The sequence below is a fragment of the Callithrix jacchus genome, chromosome 22 (genome assembly GCF_049354715.1).
Source record: "Callithrix jacchus isolate 240 chromosome 22, calJac240_pri, whole genome shotgun sequence".
Lineage (NCBI taxonomy): Eukaryota > Metazoa > Chordata > Mammalia > Primates > Cebidae > Callithrix > Callithrix jacchus.
Genome location: NC_133523.1, coordinates 31,813,270 through 31,824,985, shown reverse-complemented (window position 1 = coordinate 31,824,985; position 11,716 = coordinate 31,813,270). Strand labels below are relative to the sequence as shown.

The following is an 11,716-nucleotide window of genomic DNA, read 5'->3' as shown; positions in this document are numbered from 1 at the left end:
TGACAACTCTCCATACCTGTGTCACCTTCGTCACCCTCGATACGGCACATTCCCATCACCTAAGACATTTCTGCATCTCCTCCTCAGTTGATCCCTGCCACCCACCTTCCCTCAGAGACAACTGCTGCTGTGACTGGGAATTTCAATAAGTGTTACTAGGATCCCTGTAAAATAAAACGAAATTGGATCCATGTGCTAGGATAAATTCCAAATGGCTGATTTACATGAAAAAAGAAACTATACAAATTAGAAGGCAATTTCATCTTTTAATACATTCCTCCTCCCACCCTCTACTGCCCCCCTGCCAATGGCCCTTATTCCAGCACATTTTGGCTCAGGGCCTTTGCACGTGCTGGTGCCCTGAGCCAGCAGCAAGTCCTTCCTCGGCCACCTCCATTGCTCCTGCTCACCACTTGGTGTGTGACCTGGGCAGTGTGGCCCTCGATTCAAATCACACCTCCCACCTCCTGCTGGCTTTCCCACACAGCGGTTAACCTGCAGCACACCACAAATATATTTTCCTTATCTCATAAACTCCATCTCCCTCCCCTAGAACTCAACTCCTGGAAGGCAGGGCCTTCTCTTTTGTTCAGTGTGGACTCCCCAGTGCCTACAGGAGGTGCTCAGTTACTTTTTGCTGAAAATGAAAGTGACGAAGGGATCTCAGGGGTGCCCAGGATGGGGTCCAGAGTACCCCATTCTCCTGGCTTTAGTGGGATGAAAGGATAGGGGCCAGGGAGCTGAGAGGAGCCGCAGAACAGCAAGTGAGGGGACTGCAGATGCTGGTGGGGATGACGGCCAAGGAATCCTTTCTTCCAGGTGTCCTGGAGGAGGTGAGGTGTCGGGGTGAACAGCGTGAAGTTCTGGGCTTCTGTGCACCCTCTCTTCAGCTGCACAGCTTCTGCAGGGCCCCCTGGGCCTGAACCCAGCGCAGCCGCCACTGGGGCAGGGAGAGGCCCTTGCAGAGCTCCTCAGAGAGGGCAGCCTGGCCTGGCTGCTCCCACCTGGAAAAGGGCACGGCATCAGAGGGGAGGCCTGGCCTTCCAGACCCTTGTTGGCCTCCCTGCAAAACCACGGCCTGTTCCTTCTCACCAGCCCCCTGGCCCGAGTCCTGACTTCTGTTTCCCACCTGCAGCACGTTCCCCTCTCACCAGTCCCCCACGACCCCCTGCAGCTCAGGGATTCGCTCCAGCGCCTGTTTCAGCAGCTTCTCCAGCCTCTTCAGAGCTTGCCCCAGGTTCTCTTTCTGCTCCTTTTCCCGGGATGCCTGGATCTGCAGCAGCTCTGAGGGTGAGAAAGCCGGAAGGCAGTTTTGGGTCCTCTGGCTCACTGGTACCTTACCGCAATGGGTCCGCAAATCTCCAGTCCCCGAGTCTTGACCTCGGCATGTCTTGCAAACCACCTGTCCCTCTTCCCAGGTCCTCATCTCAAGGGCAGTTTCCCCGACTCAGCTGGCCTAGGCCTCTTCTGGATGCCTTCCTCCCTGAGAGCCCATCCATCTCCATAGCCTGTCTGCTCATCTCCTGAGCATTTCTTCCTCTCCTCTGCTCCAGGCCTTGGTCTTGCACTCTGGATCACCCTTCGCATTACACCAGTGACCTTCCTGAAGCCTAAATCTGATGCTCTCCCTCCCCTATCTAGAACCTCCCAAGGCTCCTCAGTGCCCCAAGGCAGAGTCCAAGCTCTTTGGCAGGTATTTGAGTTTCGTAATGTGGCAAGGCCTGGCCTATCCGCAGGGCCGACAGGAGACAGATCTTTCCTCCTGGAGGCCCTTCTACCACTCCTCACCCCAAGGCTTCCTCCTCCGCCTCCTCCAGCTTCACTCTAGCGATGCTTTCCCTCTGGGACTAGGACTGGGCCTACTCTCTCTCCATGTGCGCAGAACAGGCCCAGCTCAGCAAGTGCAGATGAGCAGCGTGATCATGGCTGCTGAGCCTGAATCCTGACACCATCCCATCCCTGCCCTGTGACCTTGATCATGACACTGGCTCTTTCTTCAGCTCTGTCTGCTGTCAGGTAGAATTATTGGAGCTGTAGGCTAGTGGGGTAGGGCCGACGGGAGAACTCTGGGGATGGGACCCTTAGGGCTGGCTGAAGGCTTGAAGCTGGTGGTGGTGGGGTTAGGGAGCTAGGAAGAATTAAGGATGACTCCTGGGTTTCTTGGTAAAGCACTTGAATGAGGAGGGTGAGTTGTTTTTTTTTTTTGAGACAGAGTTTCACTCTTGTTGCCCAGGCTGGAGAGCAGTGGCACAATCTTGGCTCACCACAACCTACACCTCCCGGGTCCAAGTGATTCTCCTGCCTCAGCCTCCCGAGTAGCTGGGATTACAGGCATGCACCATTATGCCTGGCTAATTTTGTATTTTTAGTAGAGACGGGGTTTCTCCATGTTGGTCAAGCTGGTCTTGAACTTCTGACCTCAGGTGATCTGCCCACCTCCACCTCCCAAACTGCTGGGATTACAGGTGTAAACCTGGTGAGGGTGAGATCATTTAGGAAGGGAGAACACTAAGAAGTGGAGAACAAAATTGTTTTCTGGAGTGGAGAGAACCAGGAGTTCCATGACAGATGTGTAAAGTTCAAGATGCCCATGATTACAAGAAATACAAAATTAGCCAGGCATGCTGCTGTATGCCTGTGGTCCCAACTACTTGGGAGGCTGAGGCAAGAGAATGACTTGAACCTGAGAGGTGGAGGTTGCAGTGAGCCAAGATCGCGGCCACTGCACTCCAGCCTGGAGAAAGAGCAAGACTCTGTCTCAATAAAAAAAAGTCCCTTTCCTCATCATAATGACTCCAAGAGACTGTGTGTGCACACAGACAATGATGCTAATCCCACTGGATATGCAGGGTGCTTACTACCTGCCAGGCAGTGTTCAGGGCCCTGTGAGTCCCCTGCCTGGATCTGCCCAGCACCTCGGTAAGACACTGTCATTATGCTTACTCCACTAAGGAGGGCACTAAGGTGCTGGGAGGCCACACAGCTAGGAAGAGACAGGGTGGAGCGGATTCCCAGGCTCTGAACTGTGTACTATGTCATGGTGATGAATGAACATGTGGAGAGTTGATGGGCAGTGTAGCTTAGTGGTTGAGAGTACAGACCCATTTCGGACCACATGGATTCAAATTCCAGCTTTGCCATTTGGGCAACCTATTAACCTCTGTCTCGGTTCCCTTCTCTATAAAATGGAGAAAACAGCAGTGCTTACCTCATGGGACTGCTGTGCTGTGCAGATGAAACAAGGGAGGATGTTTAAAGCCCTTAGCACACAGTGGGCACTGTGTAAGCAACGGGGTTGCTAGTAAGGACTCGTGCAGGCTGCTGGTAGTGGGAACGGGCGGGGAGGCTGGATGGGGCAGCAGGGCAGGCCTACCCTGGGTGGAAGGGCCTGGTGGCAGGTTGGTCTTCATGTGGAGTAGATCCCAGCATCGGAGGCCCTGCTGGTCCTGCAGGAACAGAAGGTCCTGGCGAAGAGAGGCAGCTGCCGGCAGGAGCAGCTCTGAGGCCTGGAGGAGGAGGGAAAGAGTCACCTTGGGCAGGGCTGGGGAGACAAGTCACAGGAGACCGGCACTCACCTTCCCTGGGGGCAGCCCCAGCGTATGGCTCAGCACTATGAGGCTGGAGCCCTTCGGGGATGTGGGGTGCAGCTGATGGATGGACGGTAGGACCGTGGGCAGGGGCTTCAACCTAGGGGTGGGGAGAAGTCTGGGTTGGCTGGGCACTGAGAGGAGGCCTTGGCTCTGGAGGATCTGGGGGCCCAGGAACTTCAAGGTGGGTCTGGGGACTAGGGTGCCAGACCAGGGCTGGTGACCCGAGGGTGAGGTCTAGCAGCCTAGGAACACTGGGGGTCTGGAGTTATCTTTTTGAAGGAGGTTCAGGGAGTGACAGTCATCCATGGCAGGGGATGTGGGGCAGGGCTGGGGCAGCCCCAGGCTCACTCTCCAGGGCTGTGCCGCAGCAGCGGGCCCAACAGAACATGGGGCAGATGTCGGGCTTCCTCCTCCAGACAGCGCAACAGCTCCTGGCTCTGTGGTGCCACTGCCTCAGATGCAGGGATCACCTTTCGCTCAACCAGAGCCAGCACCTGTGGGGAAGGGAAGAGATGGATGGGGCAGCCTGCGTCCACCCAGCCCCATCCTGGCAGATCCAGCCCTACCAAGACCTCACCCTAACTCCCGTCTCACCTCCCCTGGGCTCTGGCACAGGCGGGTCTTGCTGGCTGAGTTTCCCTTGATGAGCAGGCGGATATGTTCCTGTGTCTCCTCCTGAGGAACCAGGATACCCCAAGACTTACTCCTCCAACCTCCCAGCCTCAGTGAGTCTCTACTTAGGTCCTGCTTCTGCCTGGGAGTCTCACCTGGGCTCCTCTTGCCTAGGAGGCCCAGTTCTTTTTTAAAGTGACAGTATGCTCTCTCTCTTTTTTTTTTTTTGAGACAGAGTTTCGCTCTTGTTGCCCAGGCTGGTATGCAGTGGCATGATCTCGGCTCACTGCAACTTCTGCCTCCTGGGTTCAAGCGATTCTCCTGCCTCAGCCTCTCAAGTAGCTGGGTTTACAGGTCCAGGCGCCTGCCACCACGCCTGATTTTTTTGTATTTTTAGTAGAGACAGGGTTTCACCATGTAGGACAGGCTGCTCTCGAACTCCTGACCTCAGGTGATCCACCCATCTCAGCCTCTCAAAGTGCTGAGATTACAGGGGTGAGCCACCGTGCCTGGCCTTTTTTTTTTTTTTTCAAGTGACAGCATCTCACTGTCACCCAGGCTGGAGTGCAGTGGTACGATTGTTACCTCACTTCAGCCTTGAACTCCTGGGTGATTCTCCTACCTCAGCCTCCCAAAGTGTGGAACCACAGGCATGCGCTACCACAGTGGGCTCAGGCCCAGTTCTTAGCCACAGTTTCGAAGCCTCCTCTCTGGCCCTCCACAAGCCCCTGCCGCCTCTCCCCAGGCCCCGCCTCTCACCACCAGCTGGCGCCAGCGCAGAATCCGCTGCTGTTTGGCCTGTAGCTCCCTCAGCAGGAGCTGACGATGCCCGGCTGCATCCTCCAGCTCCTGGCTCTGAGCACGGAGGGCCTTGAGCTCCACCCACAGGCCACAGCCCCGAAGCCCCAGTATCCACGCCTGCCTGTAGGGCAAGCAGAGGAGAGCAAAGGAGAGGAGGGCGACTGAGTCACACAGGGGACCATAAACAGGGAGAGAAACCCCAGGGAGAGAAGGCAGAGATAGGAGCCATAGGGGCTGAAAAAGCCCAATGGGCTGAGATACCCAGAAGCGAGACGGCCTAGAGGCCTTTGTCCCTGGGGCCCCTCACCTCTCGCTGGATCCTAGGGCACATCTCTCTACCTCTTCCACCAGGCTCTGTAGGCGCTGGGTCAGGACTTGATGCTCCTTCAGGAGGGCGCTCCGCTGGGAGACCAGTGTACCCACAGTCCGCCAGCCTTCCTGCAAGGCGGGTACAGAGAGTCAGGGTGGGCATGGTCCATGGGTGAGGGGATTGAGAGGATCTTAGAATAGGGGGTGAGCCTGGGATTACCTGGATGAGATGAACCATGGACGGCAGGGTCTGGCTGGAGTCTGACTGGTCCGGGGCCTGGGGCCTGGGGTGGGGGCAGAGCTGCTAAGGGAGCCGTGCTGTGGCCTTGCCTCGGTACTCGAGGGTGGCCAGTATCAGTCCTGCCATCCCACCAGGCAATGCATTTCAGTCCCACCATGAGCAGGTGGCCTGGCCAGGTCCTGACACTGTCCCAGCTCACCCACCCACCGGGCCTTCCCCGACTCTAGGAACACCCTTCCCCACACCTGGATATTTCTGTATTGCCAAGCCCATCCCCGCTGCACAGAGACCGAATCTCTGCCTCCCGCTCTGCAGCCAGGTGTTCCAAAGCAGCCAGGACGTGGCCTGGGGGGTGGTTTGTCAGCAGCATCTAGGGGCAGGGAGAGTGAAGTCAGGGCAGGATGGGGGCAGGGCTGTGAGCTGAGACTCCATGGGAATGGGGCTGTCATCAAGAGTTAGGTCCTGGCACCCTAAGTTTCAATCATGGGGCTGGAGGGGGTGGGCTTTCCTGAGAGCCCCGCTCTCACCTCCACAGAGCTCAGCCACTGCTGGTAGGAAGTGCCAAAGTGGTCATCATGAGGGGTTCTGTGGGGTTGGATAAGGGGACAGAGAGTGTTACAATACACATCAATTATCCTCTAGTTATCACCACCACCCTATAAAGTAGGGGCTGTCATCATGCCTATGCCTGTAACACTTGAGTTCCCCAATTATACCAACTTGGGGCCTTTACATGGGCTGTTCATCTGGGACACTCTCTGGACCTTTCATCCCAGGTAAACCTCCTCACCAGAGAACCTCTCCCCTCCCTGCCTTCTAAGCTGGGGAGGGCACTGCCTCTGGGTGCTCAGAGCCTCTCAGGCCTCCCCAACTCCCGACAGCCCTGACCTGGCTGTCACTGTTAGTATGAGTCTGTCTCCTCTTTCCAGCCTACAAGTCCCCTTCTATAGAATGTAGCCCAGAAGCTCAGTGTCTGAGGAATTAATAAACAAGAGACACCACCACTTTCAAAGCCCAGGTTCTTTGCAGGATCTCTGGGGCTGGGGACACTCACGGGAGGCTGCCCCTCTTGGCCTGGGGAAGCAGGAGGTTCTGCAGGAACTGGGCCCGGAGGGCGCAGGCTGCTCGGACATCACGCTAGGGAGAAGAAGAGAAAGGGACCTGAGAGGGACCCTGGCGTCTGCCTGACTCCAGGCTCCCTGCCCCTTCTCCCATGATGGGAGACTCTTACCAGGACCACAGGCTCCAGGCCCAGAGCTGCTGACGTCAGGGATCCAAAGGTCACATCTACTTTGGCTTTCCTGGAGGGAGAAGTGCAGCTGGGGCTAGGGTCCCTGGGAGAACAGATGTCTGTACCCCATCTCCTCTCACTGCCAGCAAGGCCAGTCAGAAGAATCACTAAGCCTAGATCTCGGGAGCCATCTCCAGATTAGGCCACTGTCACCTCCCAGCTGGATTATTGCATTAGCCTCCTCACTGCTCTTGCCCCGAGTCTGTTCTCCACTCAGGAGTCAATGACTCTGTTAAAACCGAAGGACGAGCATGTCCCTGCTCAAATCCCTTCAAAATAATGTGATGCTTCCCCAGTACATTCAGAATAACAATGGGCCCAGTGTGGTGGCTCATGCCTGTACCCCAGCACTTTGGGAGGCCGAGGTGGGCGAATCACTTGAGGTCAGGAGTTCGAGACCAGCCTGGCCAACATGGTGAAACCCCATCTCTGCTATAAATACAAAAATTAGCCAGATGTGGTGGCACATGTCCATAATCCCAGCTACTTGGGAGGCTGAGGCAGGAGAATCACTTGAACTCGAGGCAGAGGTTGCAGTGAGCTGAGATCGCGCCACTGCACTCCAGCCTGGAGGACAGAGCGAGACTCCATCTCAAAAAAAAAAACCAAAACCCCAGAATAGTAACAATGGCTAATAGGCACTTTTGTAAGCACTTTACATGATTTATTCCACCTAATGATCATGCCAACCCTATAAGCTTGGTATTAATATTATCCCCATTCCACAGATCTTAGATTCTGAGGCACATAGAAGTTAAATACCTTGCCCTACGTCACCCGATTTTTTTTTTTTTTTTGAGAGAGTTTTGCTCTTGTCGTCCAGGCCGGAGTGCAGTGGCGCAATCTCGGCTCATTGCAACCTCCTGTTCCTGGGTCCAAGTGATTCTCCTGCCTCAGCCTCCTGAATAGCTAGGATTACAGGTGCCTGCCACCATGCCCAGCTAATTTTTGTATTTTTAGTAGAGATGGGTTTTTACCATGTTGGGCAGGCTGGTCTCGAATTCCTGACCTTAGGTGATCCACCTGCCTCAGCCTCCCAAAGTGTTGAGATTACAAGCGTGAGCCACCACTCCCGGCCTAAGAGCACTCAATATATATATATTTTTGAGACAGAGCCAGGTGCCAGGCTGGAGTGCAGTGGTGTGATCTCAGCTCACTGCAACCTCCAACTCCTGGGTTCAAGCAATTCTCCTGTCTCAGTCTCCGGAGTAGCTGGAACTACAGGCGGGCACCACCATGCCCAGCTAATTTTTGTATTTTTTAGTAGAGATGGGGTTTCACCATGTTGGCCAGAATGGTCTCAATCCCTTGACCTTGTGATCCACCCGCCTCGGCCTCCCAAAGTGCTGGGATTACAGGCGTGAGCCACCGAGCCCAGCCCAATTTTTTTTTTTTTTGAAATGGAGTCTCACTCTGTTGCCAAGGCTGGAGTGCAGTGGTACGATCTTGGCTCACTACAGCCTCTGCCTCCTGAGTTCAAGTGATTCTTCTGCCTCAGCCTCCTGAGTAGCTGGGACTACAGGCACGTGCCACCACACCTGGCTAATTTTTGCATTTTTTAGTAGAGACCAGGTTTCACTATGTTGGCTAGGCCTGTCTTAAACTCCTGGCCTCAACTGATCCACCTGCCTCGGCCTCACAAAGTGCTGGGTTTACAGGCGTGAGGCACTGTGACTGGTTTAAGGCCATCCAATTTTAAGCGGCCAAGGCAGGGCATGAACCAGTATCAGGGTAAAATCGCAATGCACCAGATACAGTTCTCTGTCCACTCTTTCACCCTCACCTCCTCAGGTTCTCTATCTCGCCTGAGAAACTGGAGCTGACTTGGCTCCCTGGCTGCTCTTCCTGCATGCTGAGTGCACTGCCTCTGCTCTTGCTATTCCCTCTCCACAGAAACTCCTCTCCCAACTTAATGTTACCTCCTCAGAGGCCTTCCCTAACCACGCTTGCTAGGGCAGCATCTCCCTCTCCCTTCTATTATAGGCTTTTCTTCATAGCACTCATCTCTACCAGAAATGATAGGGTCTGTTTGGTTCCTAGTTTACTGTCTGTCTTCTCTGTATCAGAGTATAAGCTCCAAGAGGGCAGGGACTTGTTCTGTTTGTGGCTGTTTTCCTAGAGCTGGTGTTGTAGGTATACAAGAGGTATCATTCTAGGCACTAGAAATACAGGTGACTGAGATGACAAAACCTCCTGGTCTCGTGGACCTTCCATCCTAAGGGTGGGAGCTGAGAATTCTGGAACCCAAGAAGGGATCAGGGCAGAGCCCTGGGGTCTCTAACAGAATGTCTGGCGGCCCAGCCTGGTGAAGGCGGGTCCCTGAGGCCCACCTCTCCATGTCCTGCAGGCGCCTCAGTTGATTCTGCAGCCGCTGCATGGGATCTCGGAGCCTATGCTGCTGTCTTCGCGTGGCCCCAGCTTGGGCCCGGAGGAGGAGAGCTCGACGCTGGGTGTCTTGTGTGTCCTGAAGTGCCCGCTCCATGGCTGTGTCTGTGGGAGGAACAGGGTAGCCATCAGCACCTTCCCTGCCCCACATTCTGCTGCTGCCCATCTTCTGGCCCCCTGGATTACCCTGAGCCTCAGTGTCTCGCTCCATCAGCTCCAGGCTCTGGTTGAGCTCCTGAATCTCTGCCCGAAGGCGAGTCACAGCAGCTTCCAGCTCTAACTTCCGACGGACCTGGGAGGATCAGATTTAGGGTCAGATGCACAGTCTGATCGGGGCTCAGCCTGGCCTGTCTTTTGAGGGATACCAGGCTCCTCAACTGGTGGCAGAGGTTTTGGCTCAGCAGTTTCTGTGTCTGATGCAGAAGCTTTAGGGTACTGGCTCCCTCCTTCCTCCTGGGATTGCCTCATCCACTCTTCCAGCTTGTTTCCTGTCTGTGCTGGTGACACCCACATCTTTGTCCCAGTCCTGATCTCCGCCCAGAGCCCTGCATCTCGAAGTCCCAAGGCCTCCTGGAAGCCTCCCCTTAGATGTCATCTGAGCCCCTTGCACCTGCTAGGTCCCACACTGGCCTCAGCATCTCTCCCAAACCTGTCCCTTCTCTCCTCATCAGCTTTGCTGCCACATATCTATGCCCCACCTCTCCACCTCCAGCTAATTAATGCTATCTCTCTTTTTTTTTCTGTTTTTGAGACAGACTCTCACTCTGTTGCCCAGGCTGGAGTGCAGTGGAGCGATCTTGGCTCACTGCAGCCTCTGCTTCCCAGGTTCAAGCGATTCTCTTGCCTCAACCTCCCAAGTAGCTGGGATTACAGGTGTGTACCATTATGCCCAGCTAATTTTTGTATTTTTAGTAGAGATAGGGATTCACCATGTTGGCCAGGCTGGTCTCAAACTCCTGACCTCAGGTGATCCACTTACCTTGGCCTCCCAAAGTGCTGGGATTACAGGTGTGACCCACTGTGTCCAGCCGAGCTAATGCTATCTCCACTGGACTATAAAACCTGTGAGGACGGGGATCAGGGCTGTCTTGTGACCCAGTGTCCCCAGCATCACCCAGCACCTAGCTGGACTTAGAGCAAAAGATCTACAAGTCATTTTTTGGATGAAAGACAATCTTGTAGCATATGCTTCTCACCTGTGGACTGTCCTGGTGGCCATACCTAGGAAAATGACGCCAGAGTCAGCAGATGACAGGGGCTTGCAGGGGGGATGGCAAGAAGTGTGACAGCATGGTAGGGACAGGGGTTGATGGCAGTGGGGAAGATAGGAAGGGATAGCTCTAAGAAGCAGTTACCAGAGTAGGTTTCCCCGGATCTTCTTGACAGTCCTATAGTGCAGAGGCAGAAGGAGGAGTTACTGTGGGCCTCGCTGGTGCCCCCTCCCCTGCTCCAGCCCAGCTTACCTCTGACTGTGCACATGCTGCATGATGTAGGCCCAGATGTCAGCCCCCTGGCCCAGACACAGCCTGTGGGGACAGTGTGTAAGCATATGCCTGGGGCAGCACGCAGGGTGCCGGATCCTCATTCTCATGGTAGTAGGGAAAGTCTCATTTCCCTACTAGGGAGTTCTCATTTCTAGAGGAGGGAAGGCCCATACTTTTTTTTTTTCTTTTTTTCTTTTTAAGAGGCAGGGTCTTGCTCTGTTGCCCAGGCTGGAGTGCAGCGGTACGATCATAACGCACTGCAGCCTCAACCTCCTGGGCTCATGTGATGCTCCCACGTCAGCCTCCAGAGTAGGTAGGACTACAGGCAGGCACCACTACAACAGCTAATTGGTAAAACTTTTTTTTTTTTTGGTAGGGACTGGATCTTTGCACTAAGTGTGGTGGTATTCCGGGGGCAGGAGCGGGGAGAGGGCGGCCATGCTCCCTTTCTCCTGGGAGAGGGTTATCCAGTCACATCCAGAGGTGGAGGTGGGGGATGTACTGCCAGGAAGTGCGTTCTCATGATCAGGTGTGGGCATCACTCCTATAGAGTCAATCCCCAATAGGGTGGCCACGGCTAACTCCTGAATGTCCTCCTTGGTTAGGGTAAGGGTGGGAAGGGGAGGTGCTGCGGGGACAGCCTCACCCTGGACATCCTATTTCCACACAGAGAGGGGTCTTCGGTAACTCGTGGAGAATCCTCACCAGTGCCAGGGACCTCACCCTGGGGAGCCTCCCAGGGTGGGGAGCACTCAGTAACTCGGGTCCCTCTCGATGGAGAATGAGGGGTCGAGTTCTTCCGGAGACTCAATCTCCAGGGTGGGGAGTCCTCACTCCAGGAGGGATCCTCACCTGCGCAGCGTCGATTCCGGGGCTCGGGACGCCACGGGCACCCCCATCTCTTCAGCCGCCCAGCAACCCAGTTCCCGCGCTTCCTGTGCTAGCTCCATGACAGCGCAGCGGCGGTGCCACCGCCACCGCCTCTCTCAGCGTCTTCAAGTGT

General features: G+C 55.1%; 1 protein-coding gene across 2 annotated transcripts; it reads right to left on the bottom strand.

The window, feature by feature from the left end:
- Positions 1-246: 246 nt before the first annotated feature.
- Positions 247-11,716, bottom strand: HAUS5 (HAUS augmin like complex subunit 5). 2 transcript variants are annotated; one of them, XM_035284823.3, is made up of 19 exons: positions 11,566-11,716; positions 10,693-10,755; positions 10,585-10,617; positions 10,426-10,450; positions 9,416-9,521; positions 9,175-9,334; positions 6,785-6,854; positions 6,608-6,690; positions 6,081-6,138; positions 5,799-5,923; positions 5,533-5,596; positions 5,311-5,441; positions 4,962-5,124; positions 4,185-4,265; positions 3,939-4,084; positions 3,576-3,687; positions 3,374-3,506; positions 1,152-1,284; positions 247-1,004 (listed from the first exon to the last, which is right to left on the bottom strand). In XM_035284823.3, the coding sequence occupies exons 1-19, from the start codon at positions 11,661-11,663 to the stop codon at positions 887-889; spliced, it is 1,902 nt and encodes a 633-aa protein (XP_035140714.1). In that variant the 5' UTR covers positions 11,664-11,716; the 3' UTR covers positions 247-886. The 2 variants fall into 2 exon arrangements, with proteins under 2 accessions (XP_035140714.1, XP_035140717.1); XM_035284826.3 differs by lacking the exons at positions 10,426-10,450; positions 10,585-10,617; positions 10,693-10,755; positions 11,566-11,716 and adding an exon at positions 10,209-10,417.